This window comes from Megascapheus bottae, chromosome 33, assembly GCF_031878675.1.
Source record: "Megascapheus bottae isolate mThoBot1 chromosome 33, mThoBot2.hap1, whole genome shotgun sequence".
In the NCBI taxonomy this organism is placed as follows: Eukaryota; Metazoa; Chordata; class Mammalia; order Rodentia; family Geomyidae; genus Megascapheus; species Megascapheus bottae.
In genome coordinates this window covers 3,016,617-3,035,689 of record NC_143541.1, presented here as the reverse complement: position 1 = coordinate 3,035,689, position 19,073 = coordinate 3,016,617, and the positions used below count along the sequence as shown (strand labels likewise).

At 45.2% G+C, this 19,073-nt stretch overlaps 1 protein-coding gene across 1 annotated transcript in view; it reads right to left on the bottom strand.

The window, feature by feature from the left end:
• The window catches only part of Itpr1 (inositol 1,4,5-trisphosphate receptor type 1), a 275,564-nt gene that overhangs the window by 139,704 nt on the left and 116,787 nt on the right, over positions 1-19,073 (bottom strand). Inside the window, exons 15-30 of the mRNA XM_090323963.1 lie at positions 18,798-18,958; positions 18,186-18,327; positions 15,823-15,981; positions 13,977-14,149; positions 12,905-13,024; positions 12,420-12,614; positions 9,985-10,236; positions 9,432-9,573; positions 8,557-8,737; positions 7,453-7,640; positions 5,280-5,418; positions 4,174-4,249; positions 2,132-2,297; positions 1,865-2,035; positions 1,264-1,329; positions 2-139 (exon numbers count right to left, since the gene is read on the bottom strand). Coding sequence (XP_090180089.1) covers positions 2-139; positions 1,264-1,329; positions 1,865-2,035; positions 2,132-2,297; positions 4,174-4,249; positions 5,280-5,418; positions 7,453-7,640; positions 8,557-8,737; positions 9,432-9,573; positions 9,985-10,236; positions 12,420-12,614; positions 12,905-13,024; positions 13,977-14,149; positions 15,823-15,981; positions 18,186-18,327; positions 18,798-18,958 — 2,469 coding nt within the window. The remainder of the gene's footprint in view (position 1; positions 140-1,263; positions 1,330-1,864; positions 2,036-2,131; positions 2,298-4,173; positions 4,250-5,279; positions 5,419-7,452; positions 7,641-8,556; positions 8,738-9,431; positions 9,574-9,984; positions 10,237-12,419; positions 12,615-12,904; positions 13,025-13,976; positions 14,150-15,822; positions 15,982-18,185; positions 18,328-18,797; positions 18,959-19,073) is intronic.

Below are 19,073 nucleotides of genomic sequence, written 5' to 3'. Positions count from 1 at the left end.
CCTTCTCGTAGGGGATCTGCAGCAGCTCCAGCACCACCGCATGCGCGCCCATGTTCCGGAGCAACCGCTGCTGCTGTTTCCGGCTCTTCCTCACGGAGGCGCTCTCTTGGACACAGAGTTTACTAAGTCGAATTAGAATCTGGGGAACAGAAATGGACCTCAGGAAACTGGGAACTTATATAGCTAGAAAGAGACTGCAGGGTAAGGATTGCAAGACATTAGAGTTCTAAAACAAGGAATTTCCTGCAATATGCAGGAATATGCTTTTGGTTGCATTAAATAAAACCCAGGCTAGAGGAAGGCTGGCTATTGCAGAATAGGCAGTAGATCATACTTCACCAACAAGTGGGAGAGAGATTCATAGATCACTTAAAATCCTATGAGCTGAGCCAGTTACCAGTAGCCCATGCTTGTAATGCAACTCAGGAAACAGATCTGAAGATCATGGTTTGAAGTCAGCCTGGGAAGGAAAGTCCGAGTCTCGTTTTTTTTTTTTTTTTTTTTGGTGGGTCATGGGGCTTGAACTCAGCCTGGGCACTGTCCCTGAGCTCTTCAGCTCAAGGCTACCGCCCTACCCTTGAGCCAAGCTCCACTTCCCGTTTTCTAGAGGTTAATTGATGATAAGAGTGTCAGGTCCCTTTGTGCCCAGGCAGGCTTTGAACCTTGATCCTCAGATCTCAGCCTCCTGAGTAGCCACCACACTCGGCCCTGGAGACTCTTAGCTCCAATTAACCACCCCCAAAAAGCCAGAAATGGAAGGGCTAAGAAACAGCACCCAGGCTGTGAGTTCAGGCCCTAGTACCAACACCCATGCCCGCATCCCTCTCCCCCACACTGTATGAGCTGGCATCAAAACCTCTGTAGATAGCACTGCTGTAGGGTAAAAACACAAAGCTCCCATTGTACATTCAAACTACCTTTGCAAAGATTTCTAAAGCCAAGCATGGATACAAACCCCTGGTAATTACATCAGCTAATCATTCATTCTACTGCAAAGCTTTAGAAACACACACTATTTATAAAAAGACTAGACCTATAAAAGGGAGGCACTGAGGGCACACAAATTAATCAGTAGCACAGCTGGGTTTCAGATTTGGACCAATATAAGGCCCCTTGTTGTTCTCAAACTAATAGCTCTACCTTCTCCCTGTTCACGTTTACGTGAAGAAAAAAGCACAAGCGTTGGTGCCCTTAACTTGATTACCACAAACTAAAGCTCCTTAGAGAATCAGCAAGGAAGGAAAATGGTGAAGTGAGACTTACCTCTTTCACCACTCTGTAGTTGTAGCTGCTGGTGCTTTCGTGCTTCTGTGATTTGTTATTCCCCTCCTAGGACACAATGGACACAGCTGTGATGTGGGCAACACCTGATACTGTTGGACTGCTACCGTGAGCGCCACCCTTGATGAGCGGGAGTTCACTGGTTCCCAACCGTTGTGGTGGAAAACGCTACTTATACCAGGACATCTGCTTATACTCAGCAACCCTAGAAGAGGATGCCAGGCCAGGCCATGACCACAGAACACCCCCTGGTGGATGAGTGAAGAAACCTGGTGCTAATTCACTCCACAGCCAAGTCTCTTCTATGTGGTCCAGGGCAGCCCAGAAACAGGGCTAGACTTGAAATTTAAATTAAACTTGGTAGTTTAATTTCCAACAAGAATACCTGTCTCCCTCACTATGTCACAGTCTCTTGAGCAGGGAGGAAGGAAGAGAGAGAGCCAGAGAGAGAGAGAGAGAGAGAGAGAGAGAAAGAGAGATGCCTATCCTATAACTTGCACTTAAGACAACTAAAAAGAGAAAAGGAAGCTAGTTTCAAGAAGCCTATCCAACCCCTGGGCAGCCTCACTCGTGTCTCGCTCACCTCGGTTTTCTTGTGCTCGTTTTCACCTGAGGCGCCCTCCATGGGCTCATCTGGGCCCTGCCCTTTGTACACCCAGAGCTCAGACTTCTCCACAATAGACCGCAGTTGATCCAAGTCCTGTTTGATCTGTTTGTAGTTGTCCACATCTTGGCTAGTAACCAGCAGTTGGACCTTAAGGAACACAATCCGTTAGCTGTAGGTCTTTAAGGAATGCTAACCATTCGGTGCAAAGAGCAGCTTCGTGAGTGTGTCTATCACGTGACTTACCTGCTTGAAGGCCTGGAGGACCTCCTGCCTCTGACTGAAATGCCGAAAGAGGAGCTGCAGGGCTCCCGACACCAGGGGTGGGTAGTCGTGCATGGTCAAGTGCAGGAGGACTCGGAGGAAGGTTCTCCCACCGTGGTCATCCAAGTCCAGTGGGGTGTTCTCCTCACTGCAGGAGCACGGTGGGGGGAGGAAGATGACAAATGAGCTGCATGTGCCTCATTTACACACGTGAGTACACACGCACACCCCCCACACATACACATACACACACACAGGCCCTGCCACACCCAAGCTAGATTCTAACACTCCAGTGACTTCATCTCATGTGACTTCAGTTGTCATCAGCTCCTTAAACAATCTCCATTATACCTCCAACTCTATTGTGAATGGAAGGGACAATGAAGAAGCTCTCACTGCCATGTTTTAAACCAAAGCCCTTATTCTCTCAAACTAACAAAACTGGTCTTACAATCTGGTACTCAACACCTAGACTCTAGTGTAGGCTACAGTGCTCTCGTATAGTTCTGCTTCAGAAGAGAAATGGAAATGAATGTGCTGTCCTATCTAGCTATTTTCACTGAAGACACTGTACACTCAATGCTCATCTATGGAGATGAGATGTTTAATTCATTTCTAGTTGTTAGAGAACTAGGTCTATAGTAAGCCCACTGATCAGACACTTGGTTGAGGGGAAGTTTAAAATGGCCACACAACTGCCCAAACCACGAATCTTAGCTTTGTGTGTATATTGTCACAAACTGCTATCAAGCTGTGTGGTCTCTGGGGCCTGCTCTGCAGGATGTTGCCATGAGCTAATGAAACTCAGTACTTTTCAAACTGGGATTCATGACTGTCTCATCCTGAGTTATTCTCAATATCAAAACTTGACTGTGTTGTTTAATTAAACATGAATTAGCACATTCTAGATCAAATGGCAGACCAGCCCACCATGAGGCATTGCTAATCAATCACTGTGTCAGCACAGATGACAAATGGTGAGACATTCCTGGTTGCAGGATAACAAGCACAGCGAGGGTTAGGGACATGGCCTAAATGGAAGTGAGAAGACCTGAGGTCAAATGGCACTACTTCTGAAAAAATGCAAAAGAAAATCATAGTGGGGACCAAATATGTGAATACTTACTTCTGGCTGTATACTAAAAAAAAAACAGGGCAGGGAATCAGCAAGGCATATGGATGTGTCATCATTCTGAACTCAACCAACTCCCTAACCCAGGTCAGCTGGCTCACACCTGCAATCATAGCTACTTAGCAGTGGAGATAGGAAGACCACACTTCAAGGGCAGGCAATGCAAAAAAGTTTGTGAGACTCAATCTCAACCAGTAAAAAGCTAGGAAGAGCAGTCTATACCTATCCTATCAGCTTTAAGAAAAATATATAGAGAAGGATAAAGGAAGATGGTTTAAGACAGCCCAGATAAAAAGACTATTAAAAAAAAAAACCTAAAGCAAAAGGGGTGGATTCAAATATAATCTGTCTGTCTGATGAGCTAATAAGCCTGAGTTCAAACCACACACTACACACACATACACGCCCACACACACAAATCACACCTCCACAAAATTTGCTAATGCGAATATAACGTGCTTTATATTAAGCATGAAGATGGACTGTTAGCATTAGTACTCTCTCCCCAGCAAGTTGGAATAGCTTGTAAAGGGCTCGGGGATAAAGGATCAACTGCACTTCAAGTAAGAAGGGTAAGATGTTACTTGTCTTTACTTTGCCTCCTACCCAAGCCTATTCCTTTCTTTGTCCCTAGTTCCTCACGAGTTAAAAAAAAAACACTTTTAATGTAATGCATCCTGGGAAACATCCTTAAATCATTCCTGTACTGGGCAGGAATTATATACAACACACATTCAACACATTCAGCCATCAAGGGTAAGTCCCTTGGAACTAATAGCTCTGAAGAGAGCAGTGACACACACAACCTGGGCCCCTAAGCTGACTAGCTGCTAATAAGCCTTGGAAAGTTCTAGAAGAGTCACCTCCTACATCACAGAACCCCTTACGAAACAGCGATTGAAAGTAAACTTTCCTCCCTCCAAAGATGCCTTCTGCTTGCTCTTCAATGTGTTCAAAGTCAAGAGCACCTGAAAAGGGAAAGAACATAGTTTTAATGCAGAAGGTCTGAAAACAAGTGGTGGTGAATGTGCTCGAAAGCTCGACAGGGGCCGGGTAACCTGAAGTTCTTGGGAACCATACACGGCAAGGCTCTGGGACTGGGCAGCCACACGGTTCCATGTCCCACACTTCCACCACGGTTCTCCTTCCTAAAGACAGTCATGACTTCCTTCCCACAGAGCTTGAGGCTCTGGAGAGTGATTCTTTCTACCATTACCCCTTCTCTTACCCTTGTCTCTATTTTCTAGGGAAGGAGAAACTTCCAGCATGAGTAAAAGTTGCTCATGGATGATGAGGTAAGTTTTTGCCACTGTGCTTGTGTTCTTGGGAGCTTGGTGGGTGACCCCAATACTAGAAACCTCAGTTGTTTAAGCACCTGAGACACGAGGAAATAGGATCATTCCTGGAAGTAAGCTGCCATCGTCCTGGTCTTCTCCTGACCAAAGTGGTGAGATCCTGACTTTAAAATGCAGTGAATTCAGCAGTGGTACTCACTAGACACTACGTTGAAAATAAACTCTACTACTTGTGGGTGGGGACTCGAGAGGAAAATTGGGAGACAGGTAGGGAAGGGGGCTGCACTGTCCTATCATAAATGTAATCATTACCTGACTTATCTAATTATAACCCCTCCGTTAACACCTTTAAATAACACTAAAAGAATTAAAATTTTAAAAATACCCTAATCTTCAAGACATGTTCACCTTTTACCATTTCCAGGCAGGAAACCTTGTTTCCTGCCAAGGGCCATTTGGATAATTATTATATAATTATACAGAATTATTATTATAATCACACAGCACAACCGGTAGGTGGGCAATGGGCAGCCAACAAGACGCTTATGTGTTTCTCTTGTCACGTACCGAATGATTTTTGCAGATCACAGAAGGCTTACAGGCAGCCAGTCACTTCCCATCCCTGGAAGGCTATCTGGGTCCCCGGTTTTCTTCATACCCAGGCCCCACTCCATGACTGCAATTCCATTCTGCATTCACTAACCTGGTACACTACTTGGCCCTTCTTGGCTGCTATTTCCGGAGGATGTTTCTGAAGTCTGGGAATTGCTTTCATCAAACTCTCGCTTAAATATACACAGGAGGCAGGAGATCCTATAATCCAACCTCACATTCAAAATAAACTGAAGATTCAAGTGGAAATGGAAACAGATTGGTTACATTAACATACCACCACCTTTAACACTTTGCCAAGCCACTGCACTCTGGCAAGGCCTGGTATCAGCTGCATCAATTACATTAAGAACCAACAGAGCCAAATATTTGGCTTAGATTTCAACTGTCCTTTTAATGCCAGCAGACTTCGGGGGGGGTGGGGGGGTGCCTATCAAGTCAGCCCACAGCACCTTCCTCTCTAGTGTCAGCTTCAGAATTTTGGCAATTAATGTAACAATACGAATATGGCATCGCTCACTCTTCTCCTCCATCCTCTAAGAAATAAAATTTCCATTTTAGCAAGGATTCTATGCCTGCATGCACCCAACACAAGTTGGCTCAAGTAATGAAGTTACTTTAAATTTAGACCTGACAGATAAACTCTGTTTACTACAGTGAATGGGCTTGGTTTATGTTTTCAATATACTTCTTGCTGTCTGTTCTTGATTCAGGCACAACCCTCTAGGCTTCTGATTCCTTCCTTCTATGCTCCAGCAGAGTTCACCGACATCCTTTCTCTCCTTGCCTCCCCGCTCAGCAACATTCCTCAATCCTTGTGTTCACTTCTTCCAGACTGGAGCAGAGAGCTGAGCTGCCTTCAACTGACTACTGAATATTTGGTTTCTTCCCAACGTCTCCAAATCAGTACTTTGCAGAATGGTGATGGCTACATCTAGGTGTCAGCTTGAAAGGCTTAAAGGAGTCTTAGACTGTGGGCAGCAGTGAGCACTTATAGCTCTTTTTCGTGAACTGGCTGTAACGATGCATAGAGAAGTGGGAAGATGGGTAGAGAGCCACTGCTAGGCTTTCTGAGCTTTCAGCAATTCTGTGTGGCAAACAGAAGCAATTGTGTAAGGAGGAAAAACTTGAAGACGACAGAAAATAAGCCGGAGAGGGAGTCAAGTTCTTGTGTCATTCGGTAGAAGTCCAAATCTACGGGGAAGGCTTATGCCAAACGGTGCTCTTCTCCTGCTCCATGTAAGTGGTTTATTCCTCAACCAAGTTCTGTGCTCCTTAGTGGAAAGACTCCTATTATAGCCAGGTTTTGTGCTCTGATTTCTGTTCAAGTGGTCTAATGTGTAGAAGTATTATATTCATTTTCTCCCATCCTCTTTGAATCTACACGTCCCCAACTTTGCCCCTAACTCTATATTTGCTGTTCCCTCTGTCTTGGGGCTGTTCTGGAAATCAACACAGCCAGCTCCGTATTCATTTAAGTCTCTGATCATGTCATTTTATACAAGAGGCCTTTCCCCATCAGGAAGCAATATCCCTGCCTTCCTGCACCCCCAGTAGCTCCCAACTGACCTGACACTTTCAACATCTCTTAGCATTGCTTTTGAAAACACTTGCCTCAGATCCCTCTAGTTCTTTAAGAGCAGGATCTTATATTTTGTCCACTGCTGGGTCCCCAGGACTTAAAGGGACTTGTGACCTCAGTAATTATTTAATGAATGGAAAGAAAGAAAGGAAGGAAGGGAGGGAGGGAGGGAGGGAAGGAGGGAGGGAGGGAAGGAGGGAGGGAGGGAGGAAGGGAGGGAGGGAGAGAGGGAAGGGAGAGAAGGAAAGAAGGAAGGAAGGAAAGAAGGAAGGAAGGAAGGAAGGAAGGAAGGAAGGAAGGAAGGAAGGAAGGAAGGAAGACTTTGCAAAGCCGATGGAGTCCTGAGCTGAATTACAAACAGACATGGAATTCAGCTCCCTGGAGGGCAAGCACAGTCAATTCAAAGTAAAAATGACAACAAGGGCAGGGGCAGGGAGAGCAAGGAGAATGGAAAGCTCGGGTACCTACAGGAAGCTTTGGCGAAGCAGAAGGGACAAAGGCTCCTTATGGAGGCGCAGGAAATGAGGGATTAGGATCAGTCAGTTCATAAATGACATAAAGGGATGAACCAGACTCTTTGTCATGACTGATTTTCTTCCCCGGGAAGCTCTGCGCTCCATCCGAGCAGACAGAGGGGGTATGGTGGCCAGCGGGCAGGAGCGCCCTCCCGACCTGGCCCTACCTGGAGTATTTCAATGATCTTCAGCTTGGTGTCCATCACCATGATGTCCTCCTTCTCGGGCTCTGCCTGCTTCACATTGCCTTCGGGAGCTGCCGCCATGGGAGTCATAGGCAGAAAGCCTCCTCCCCGGAGCACCACCTGAGTCATCAGCTCACCCACGCCGTGAATCGACCTCATCACGTTGCTGCCTGGAGGGGCCCAGCACGGACGCATTAGACCCTCCTGAGTGCACTCCGAGAGTCTAGTTAGGGGCGTGGGGTCAGACAGTATTTCACATGCTCCCATTCTGATACACGCTCAGACCCAAGGGACCAGGAAAGGTCATAGCTATGGAAGCTTTAAGACTTCTGAGAGGAGCAGGAAGAATATGGGTTTCTGACAATCCCCAAGGGGCAATTTTGTGTATTAATTCACCCGCTAAATTTTAATGACTACCAAACCATTGCTTGATATCATGTGCAAGAATAGGGATTTTGAGGCAGATGAAGCACAGATCCTGATGCTGCTACTAAAAGTTGCTTGATCTCAGTACACTAAATTACTTCCAAGGCTCAACTTTCTCACATACAAGCATCTCTGTGACCGGATTCATTGGCATCCTACACTCAAAATGGCATAGCACAGGGCTTAGCAAAGAGGGAAAGGTGAGAAAATACTTTTTTCCCCCTATTCTAGCCACACAAAACAAGTTAAAGAACAACAGATACCTAGCTACTAGGTGTTTACTCTGCTGACACTAAAACGTCAGGAGAAATAAGCATATAAAGGTAGATTTTCCTTACATAAAGTAGAACCAGATAGCAAGAAAATACGCCTGTGGCTTATTTCACCATGGTCGAGTCTTATCAACACCAAAAACAAGGACATTTTTAAAAAAGAGATCAACATTTGAATTGTTAGGTGACTTTCAATGATTCAATAAAAGTATACACGCAGACCCACAGACAGAGCATTCAGCTTGTCTTTCTGTTTGATGAATTCATAAGGAAGAGGCAGGAAGGAAAGGCAAGGACAAGACAGGATATCACATGGCAGACTGAACGAGACTGTTAACGAGAAAGCCTGGGAGGGCGTCTCTCAGTACCAGAACAGTCAGATACTCACTCTTCAGCTTCTCCTCATCATTGTTACCTTTATTCTCTTCTCCTTTCACAATCTTGGTAATGGGGAAGATGGTTGTCACATGTACACAGTCTAATATGGCCAGGAGGATCTTGGTTAATCGTAGGAGGTCGGAGAAATTGTAGAAACCAAAGTATATGAGATTCCTGGCTAGGTTTACCACCTGTTGTGTTTTACAGAGAAGATGGTAGTAAGTCAACTGCATCCCTCTGTCTGACTTGACACTGATGAGATAATAAAACAACAGATGATGACTTCCTATACAGGAAGGAAAGGCATATAATAGCTTGCCACTTCTGATCAAAATTTCATTTTGTTTCACAGAAAAAAATATAAAACACAAGAGCCAGCAAAGCTACCATCTGCTCTTATGACCAGTTAATAAAAACTTGACCTAATCATTTAGCAAGCACAGCTTCCTGTGGAGAACAGTGGGCGACCCCAATAACAACCACAAAAGCACAGATAAACAACACTGCAATCCTCAGGAATATAATTCCTAAAAGGAGGCAAGGGTGGCCTCAAAACATTTAACTCAGAGGTTGTAAGGACTGATGGTGCTCACATGTTTCCTCTGTGGCAGATCTGTTTCTCTCCTGTCATTTTTAATACAGAACGTATGTAATATTTTCATCATTTCCCATTATTCAGTCCAACATGTACATTTTCTTTTGAGCCTAATTGCTTCTAAGCCAAGTGTCTGGTATCAGTACCATTTTATTCTGGAATAAAACTGAACTCAATTCTTAGTTCACTATAAAACTAGAAACATCATGATAAAAAAACATTCTCTTAATCCCAAGAAAAATAACTATGGAAAAGCAGACAAAACACACAGATCTATTGTCATGGGTTACCTCAAATGTAAGCTTATTTTTCTCCTTGTCAGAAAAAGGGAACCTCTGACAGACCACGTCTCTCAAATACTCCTCCACAAACTCCATGGTCTGTGCAAACCTCTCCTTAATCTCATCTTTGGATGCTCCGCTACTGTCATAGCTGAAAGGAGAGGAGACCGAAGAGGAGACAAAACATTAGGCTCTTCTCAGTGAGGCCCTGCCGGGCCATCAAGCACCTCCAGAATGGACAGCATCATAGCTGGACTCCATTTTATTTACCTTCCCTAACACACACCATTATATACATATTTCAGTCGTTCATCTTCTTTTTTAAACTGTTCTCTTCCTCCTACCAGCAGAGAGATCATTTTCTAGCTTGTTCACTCCTATTTCTCCATGTTGGCACAAGAAATCAGATATTTGTAGAATCAAATCAATAAGAAAAAACACGCAATAACACTGGCTCTTCGTTCCTTGAGGGATGAATTAATACTTGCCAACCATGTACAGAACACCGTGAAGCTGAAACTTTTAAGCGTCCTGAGCTCATGACAAGGAAGAGCAGGCTTACTCATCAATGGCGATCTCGGAGGGGATCTCTGACCAGAGGCGGGCGTATTTCACAGGAGTGACCTGCTCCTGCGGGTCTCGGTCCACGTGCATATGCAGCATGAGGCGGCAGAAGGAAGCCCTCAGGTCGTAGGGCAGGTTCTCGTCCGACATGCAGCGAAGAATGAGATCCACATCCAGCTGGCCTGATATTTCATTGATAGCCAGGTACTGGCGGTCCAGACACATCCTCGCAAAGAGGTTCAGCTGATACCTGGGAAAGGAAAAAAAAAGATGGTGGCGAGGTCCTCACTCCAGAAAGCATTCAGGATGTATGGAACCTGCATGGCAGTCCAGATGGCATCAGCTTTCCAGTCTGGCCATCTGAACCTACACAGCAACAACTCCTGCCTAACTTATTCGAGCTTCTGTACTAAACAGACTGACACAGGGACAGAGGAAACATTCGTGCTCTGCTGTAGAGAAAAGTCAGCCGACAATATGTCAGAGCAATTATGGCCTTGTTGATCCTGTGAAATAAAGAGGAAGAAAAATTGGGAGGCCTTCCTTGGATGTTCAGTTCTATCTCTTCGGCTGTGCTTTCTATATTGCACTTGAAACGATGCAGGGTACTATTTGTATGAAGACTCAAGGATAGGAAATGTATGACACATAGGTTATGACTGAATATGCCTGGGACAGAACAGAAATGCACAAGGAAACCGAAAAGATGAGTACCATCAGTAGGAATGTAAAGAAGAGACTAAAATACAAAAGGTTAAGACATTTTTAACTGCAAGTTTGTCTTTCATAGCAATGTAAGGACTTACTTCTCTCTTTTCTTTCCTAACCCTTCCCTTCCAGGGACAGAAGAAATAGGTCTTAGATCTGTGGTCAGGAAGCTACTGGGAGGAGGAGGTTACTGGGAGAGGTAGACTGGTGACATAGGATGGGTCCAGGTTAACAAGTAAATGCCCTGGGTATGAGGTATCTAGAGGGACTTACACAGTATGTAGAAACCAAGAAAAAAATCCTTTAGTGCTTGAATAAAATCAGAAGAACATGCTGACTATTGCCTACTGGAAATAGTTGGGACCAAAGTTTGAGATTTTGGAATGCTTGCAGAGACTACCACTCAGGCATCCTTATTCCAAAATTCCAAATGTTCCAAAGTCAGAAATATGTTGAGCACTGGGTTAGGGCTTGAAATGCCTTGGCTTTCAATTTCTGATTTACAGGTTATGGGTGCTCTGCCTGTATCAGTATGTGTTGTATGGATGCAGGTACGCAATGTATAGATGCATGTACAAACGGATAAAAAGAGGTAAAAAACCCAGAAATAGGCATGCACCAGAAGAAGTTTTCTAGCTCTGACTATAAGTGTTATTATAGAAGACTGGTGTTGTCACCTTTATCTTGTAACTAAAAAAGTTGGGAAGTAGATTCAAACTGGACCAATGTCAAAACTTCCTAAGGGAACCCACCCAGTGAGAACTGACAGTCTGACTCGGGTATGTGTGTGCATGTGTGTACATGCGTGCGTGCGTGCGTGTGTGTGTGTGTGTGTGTGTGTGCATGTGTGTACATGTATGTAAGTCCAGGGGCTTGAACTCAAGAGCTTGAGCACTGTCTCCAAGCTTTTTCATTCAAGGCTAGTAATTTTATTACTTTAAGCAATGCAATTTTTTTTTTGCCAGTCCTGGGCTTGAGCTCAGGGCCTGAGCACTGTCCTTGGACTTTCTCAAGGCTAGCACTCTACCACGTGAGCCTCAGCACCACTTCTGGCTTTTTCTATGTATGTGGGGTACTGAGGAATTGAACCCGGGTCTTCATGCATGCTAAGCAAGCACTCTTACCACTAGGTCAAACTCCCAGCCCCTCACTTTTTTTTTAAAATGGTAGTTAATTGGAGGTAAGAGTCTCATAGACTTTCCTGCCCAGGCTGGTTTCAAACCACATTCCTCCTGAATTACTAAGATTAGAGCCACCAGTGCCTGGCTTCCTGAGCTTTTCTGCTAGGGCTCTACCACAGGAGCTACACCTGTACTTTCAGCTTTTTCGGTGATTAGCTGGAGAGATGAGTCCCACGGACATTCCTACTCGAGCAAGTTTCAAACCATCATGGTCAGCTCTCAGCATCCTGAGTCGCTAGGACTACATGGATGGGTGGTCCTCAGGTGTCCAGCTGGCAGTCTGACTCGTAACCACCTGAACACATACGGGCTGTGCTGCTTAAGGAACGGCTCTACCTGAGGCTGCTGCAAGCCCTCCTCTTCTTCCTCGTGATGTGGATACACCAGACATTAGTGGACTAACATTCTAAACTCACAGAACACGTCTTTTGGCTAGGATCATATCACATGACACCATGAGAGTCCTTACAATTGCCTGCAACGAATCAGTATGTTCCTGAGGGCTGTATGGGGGGTAGCCCCCGAGCGCCAGTCTCCCGCTCACCTGTAGTAGCTGAGAACGTCTCGATCTTCCTTCTGTCCTTCTTTAGCATCCTGGGCCAATTCCCTGACGCTCTTACTACGAATTTCTTTGTCACTGTCCCTCCAAAATAGCCACACTTCTTCCTCATCTTCTCCTGCCTCCAGAGCATTTTCTCCAGTAGAAACACCTTCAAATTCAAAACGCGAAAGAACCAACCTAGGGAGGATGGGAAGAGAGAACTCAGCTTTGCAAAATCTTTTGGAAGCTAGCTTCCTGAGAAGTTGGGAAGTTGAGACAAGAGAATCACAAGCTCAAGGCCTGGGTGGCCTACAAAGTCTGATGGCCACGCCTTTAAACAAAACAAAACTAAAGGGCAGAGAAATCTAGCCTCCCTTTCAGAATGGCTTAGGTATTATTACCTGCAAGCACAAACACCCCTTAAGAATACACCTTCCGCCTAAATCCCTTCTGCACCAGGGTGTCCTCTCCTCCCCCTGGCCACTCACTTGGTCTCGATGAGGATGTCTGCATTGGTGGGGTTCAGCACGGCTTTACAGATCAGCTCCTGGGTCACTGGAATTGATTTGTTCATGGACACACAGAGGTCAGAGAGGTAGTCTAAGAACCTACAGAGAGGGCCGAGAACAAGGAGTTTTCAGTGGAGCAAGCAGAGAGCACTGACTCTTCCCCATGCAAACAGGTCCACCCTCCTTTGCTGATGCAGCTTAGGTACACTGTGAGTAACTGTGGCCAAAGCAAGGAGGGAAGAGCAGGACAGGAAAGGTCACGGAGGAAGACATGGTAGAGGCGGGGCCTCCATGCATGCTCAGGGCCAGGTTGTGGCACCTGACAGTCCAGGCTGGAGCTAGATGTATTCTACTTGGACTGTTACTTGAATCTATGCTCCACTTTCTCATGTGGAAAAAAAAAAAAACAATGAAATTTCTGAGGCTGCAGAATGGATGAGGTAATGGATTCTTTAGCTTATCCCCTAGCACAGGAGTAATTCGGGAGATGCTACTTATTTTGACAGCAGCAGTTATTGATGCAGCAGCCTTGTTTTCTTCCCAGTTATACCCAGGCTACCGAGCAGCTTCCCACATCACCTGAAATGCTTGGGCTTTTAATGCTTGGCAGGGGGAGAAGGAAGATATAAGGAGGGAGTGAAAGCAAGGGTTTCCGGTCAGGTATGTAGAATTTACTAACTTACAACCCAGCACTCAAGTAACAACTAAGTCTGCTAAAGACTTCATGAAGATGTTGGGAAAAGCAATCTGAAGAGTGAGTGAGTGAAGGAATGAATGAATGAATACCCATAATAGTTGTCATTTACTGTGCATTTCTATGTGCCAGGCACTTCACAGATGTCTATTCTTGTCATATGGCTGAACCATGTTTAGCAGATGCCCTGTTCTTGCCCCTTCTCATCAAAGAGCCATAAGAGGCCCTGGAATCAAAGCCTGCTATGCACTGGCAGCCCAAGGCCAGTGAGCCTAGCGGGAAGCATCAGGGCCAGCGAAGTTACTGTATCACAAATGAACAGAGCATGTTGTACCATCCATCCTGCAGGTGCCTTACCTGGGTTCTCTGTTCTTTCGCACAAGACTGACAAAAGTGTCTATCTCTGCAGCGGTGATGTGCTTTTCTAGGAGCTTTCGGTTGTTGTGGAGCAGGGCAGTGATAGTGTCTTCTGCCAGTACATCATAGCCAATTTGCTTCTGCATGAAGCCAAACTGCTTGGCTATGTACTCCTGCAAAGGAGAGAAGAAAAGTCACCAGGGATGTCGGAAGACAGTTGCGGCCATGTTCACAATAAGAAAGCTGATGTGGATGAGAGCTCCAGGGGCAAACAACAGTCATCTATTTTTCTCTACCAGAAGGTTGGCATGCTCTTTCACAGCTGGATTCCTGGGGCTTGGACTCAGAACCTGAGCACATCCTTGGGCTTTCTTAAGGTCAGCATTCTACCACTTGAGCCACAGCACCATTTCCAGCTTTTTCTATATATGTGGTACTGAGGAACTGAACCAAGGGCTTCATGCATGTTAAGTAAGCACTCTACCACTAGGCTGCATTCTGGCCCCTAACAGCCTGTATTTTATTGCACCTTCCAGCCAACTGTGATTAAACAATGATGCAGATGTTTGCATAGGGATACGTTAAGCATATAGTAAACATTCTAATCCAGATGACTTATTTTTTTTAAAAAGGTCAGATACTATTATGAAGTTATTTCAAAGAGGACTTATTAACTGTGCCCTTCCCCTCCTCTGCACAGCTGAATACATACAGAGTAAACCTACCTGGACATTCAGAACCATATTAACCTATCTTGCTTTCTTTTCCTGGGGCAAAAATTAATCTTTAAAGGCAATGGGTAACAGAAAAAGTCAGGAACACCTGAGCCAACCCACCATACTCAACACAGAGTAAATTAAGTGACAGAACTCTGACTTTCCTTTTCTGAGACCAGGTATCACATCCCATAAAAATAATAAGAAAACCTCTTATGCATTGTTGCTGATTTCTTCCCAAAGATATTCCACTGTGCTTGGCATGTAGCTTAGTGGTCCAGCACTTGTGAGCATATATAAGGTTCTGGGTTCCACAAAAAAATTAAAACAAACAAAAAAACTACCACAACAAAAATCAAAATCAAAGGTATTTTCCTGCCCAAGAAAGCTTGTTTGTTCAAAGTACAAATAGCCCTTGAAAGTGGCTTTACCTATATTTTGTCATTGATTCCTATGGGAACTATGGAGAATGCAGCAGATAGGGGTGGGTCTTCTGTGAGAATGCACGATGCTTCAGAGACACCCTCCCCTGCCACACATACACCCCCCTCTTTCCCTTCAGCCCCCCCCCTCCCTGACCATTCGGAAATGGAAAGACTTAGAAAAAACTTTTATTAATCAAAGTAAGCCAAACCCAGAGAAACAGAGGTTGCATGGTTTCCCTTATTGATGACACCTAGAATATACCTATAAATCTACAAGTAAACATGATGGGTAGTAAGCAAGGGGTTACAGATGAATTAACTGATGTGTAGTAAACACTACAGAGAATGCATATAGTGTAATTCTCTAAAAAGACAAAGTCAAAGCCCCAATCAAATAAGTACCAAGAAAAGGGTATTCGCAAGAGGTAAGGGAGAGCTGAGGGGAGAGAGGTAGAAGAATGAAGAAGGAAAGGGAGAAGAATGCAGCAAGAATTCATTGTGTATGGTGGATACCCCAGAGTCGAGTTGCTAGGATTATAGGTGTGGGCCACAGGAGTCTGGCTAGTCTCTATTTTTCTTACGGACACCTAAGAATTGTACATGTGAGTTTCTCCAGTTACCTTCTGAGCTGTTCTCAGTCCATTACGTATGCAAACAGGAGATCAGAAGCAAAGCCCCAGAACTCCCCCACCCCTAACTGCGCACCTGGTTCTTCCTGTAGTCTTGCTGTGAGTGCCTCAGAACCCGGTAGCAGAGGCGGCAGATGTGTCTGAAGGGAGCGTGCCGCTGGTCTCCCAGCTCCTCCAGTCGCAGCATGGGGCCGTCCCCGCAATCTGTGAAGGGGGCCTGCAGCAACTTGAAGATCTGCAGAAGAGTGAAGGCCACGGTCATGGAGGGTTTGGAGGAGGAAATAACCACTGCCAGGGGGCTGGAGAGCACTGGGAATTATCTCTACCGAAACAGCACTGGCATGGGCCTGCATTCAGTCACTCAGGTGGGCCTGGGTCCCTGCTGGTGCCATTCACATGCTCCTCAGCTTCAATGGTGCGACATGCAGCAAGCACAAAGTTGAAGCAGACAGGACTGAGTGGATGCCAGAGTGGAACCAACCACCGCCCCCCCCCACCCCGTATTTCTTCTGCCAGGGAGGAAAAGCTGAGTGGTGCAGCCAGGTCAGAGGCCCTTAACTCAGAGTGGGGAACCTCTGTTAAGCTGGGTTTTTAGACATGCCCACAGTGGGATTTCTGAGCTGAGCTGCCTGCACATACCTACCAGGTACACATGCTGACCTTGCAAATTGCTTCTTCCCAACATTTTGGAAGCCATTCCCCCTTGCTTCCTGAGACTCTATCCCACCCTTTCCTACATACAAATCAGTTGACCTTGGCCACACAAATCACAATTCTCAACACCTGTAACTGGCAAATCCCTCTGAAGTTTAAGATACACTGAGAACCTCAGAGTTTTATACTTGACAGTGTAAAAACCTCTTGAGGCTGCTAAGATTTTGGTGTCTCCTGGACTATAATCCTTATTAAGATCTTACAAAATAATAATGATGTAATTCTTCTCAGTGGATACTTCAGAGCAGTACAGATTGGGGCCAGAGTTACTTTCAGGTTAATTACTGGTAAAACACAAATATTATTATTTCTATCAAAGGTATTATAAGGATGAAAGCAGATAATAATCGTTAACCCAGCTGTGTACACACACTGCCCGCTAGGAGTGGTCAGTAGAGACTCTCCTACTGAGTCATGCTACTCTGGCCTCTAAAGCAACTCTTCTTGCAGGAATGGAACTGGACATTAAGGCAGAGCCCTAATTTGGACTCAATGCATGGAACAGTTGGACACAGTTTATTCTTGGCTTTAAAACCTTGTTGAAACATGAATTTTGTATATCATAGGCTAACAGGAAATAGGAGTCCTAAATGCCAAATTCCCATAGAGAATGTAGGCTTTGTTTCGCTTTTAACATTGGCAGAGCCAGGAATTTTTAAAGGCCAGAACTGTAGCTAAATCTCTCAACAGCTCAGAGAACCGTGCAACACAGTAAGCTCATCTTATTCCTTGATTTATGACACAATTTTGACCAACTATGGTTAAAAAAAAAAGCAATGCATTTTTTCAACAGCTATGTTTATATGGTGATTGCCTGTCTTTCCTGCCCTTAATTTTGTGAAAATGTGCCTCTCAAAAGACAAAATTGTGATACAAAAGGTAAGCTAATCTTCCAAAACTCAAAAGGGCTTGGAAGTGCTTATTTGATTCAAATGAAAAGTTCAGCTTTGTTCAATGGACTTGAGTGATATTATAGGGGAAATAAATGAATCAAGCACAGCACTGGACTCAATTAATTCTGAACATTCTGGGGTTTTCCTTAGCGGTGATGTTTGTGGAACTCTAGGCCCTCTGACAGCATTGATCTACTGTATGTATTTCTACAATACTTCCTCTGCCCTGCACATGCCATGTTCTGCCTCTACTTTGTCTTCATACCAGTTTATTTAAGTTGGAGTTGGGGCAATCTGGATCATGAATGTGCCTCCAACACTCCTGTGTGGAAACTTTGGTCCTCAATGGGCAGTATGCTGAGGCGGGAGCGGGGAGGATCATGAGAGCTCTGACCTGAGGAATGGACTCATTCACAGCTGGATTCAGAACTTCCTTGTTATAAAAGCAAGCTTTTGCTGTCTGCTGCCTGGTCAATATGAAGGGAGCGGTTCTGTTTCATGGCAAGCTCCTCATCATGATACACACTCACCAGAACCCATCTGCATGTCCCATACCAAGAGCAGACAAGGACATCGTGTGGAGTTGACCTATCCATATAGCCTCACTGACGCAATCTCTGTTGTGCTATGATACTAGGTTTTGATTGTGGGAAAGGAGAACTGTCTGTACTTACCCTTTCAATTTGCTATGAACTTAGAACTATGAAAAAGTAAGTTTCATTCTTAAGTACCCATTGTCAAGGCTTCTAGGTGGAAGGATCGTGGACATTGGGCAGCTATGACTTCTTGGATTCCCCCAGAGGCCACCCCAAACACATCTTGTCTCACCCACCTGCTTAAGAATGTTCTGCTCTCTCATCAGCTTCTGTCGTTCTCTGTTGGGCTTGGAGAAGACGACTTCAAGCACATCCTGGCCAGAGTTAGTTCCACCAGTGACAAAGTAAACCAAGTCCTCCAGCAGCTTCGTTACAGAGCTTAGGAAGGAAAAGAGACAGTATCAGAGACAGTTCTCAAGGTTCAACAGATTCCCCTGAAAGCCTTCAGGCCTCCTGAGACAAGGAAGCAGGATAGGAGCCACTCTTTCCAGTTTCCTTGAAATCCACAGCCAGGGCCAAGTATTACAAAGGTGGAAACACGTCACACAGTTTTTTCCATACAGGATGATCACCCTCCACAAAATATCAAATATTCCCTGAGTATCTGAGAACTCCTAACACTGAAGTAATTCCAGAACTATGTGAGGCACAGAAAGGGAGATACTTAATTTCTAGAAATCTCCCATGGAAGCCACCCTTGAGTGCTCAGACCCACTACTATCTCACACAAAGTGTCATGGCACTGCACTCTCAACCCCTCCCTGCAAGGCATTGCCCAAATCCACAGACAAGGAGCACTGGATGAGGGAGGGCAATGCGGGGGGGGGGGGAGGGAGGAGGTGTCTCACCGTCTTTCGTTTTGGGTGATGGTACCCTTCTCCAGCTTCCCTGCAATGGAGCCCAGCACCTTGCTGGCATCGTTGGCAAAGTCCAGGTCCCGGACTTCAGCGGGAGACACAGGAACAATGGCAAAGGCCTCCTTATCCTCCTTCACGGGAGAGGTGCCGATCTGAAATTCAAGTGGTCTTTGTAGGACAATCATTGGAATAATGACCAACTCTGTTTACAGGATATGGGTCCTGAAGCTATCTTAGCAATGGGGGGGGAAGAATGAAGTAAAACTA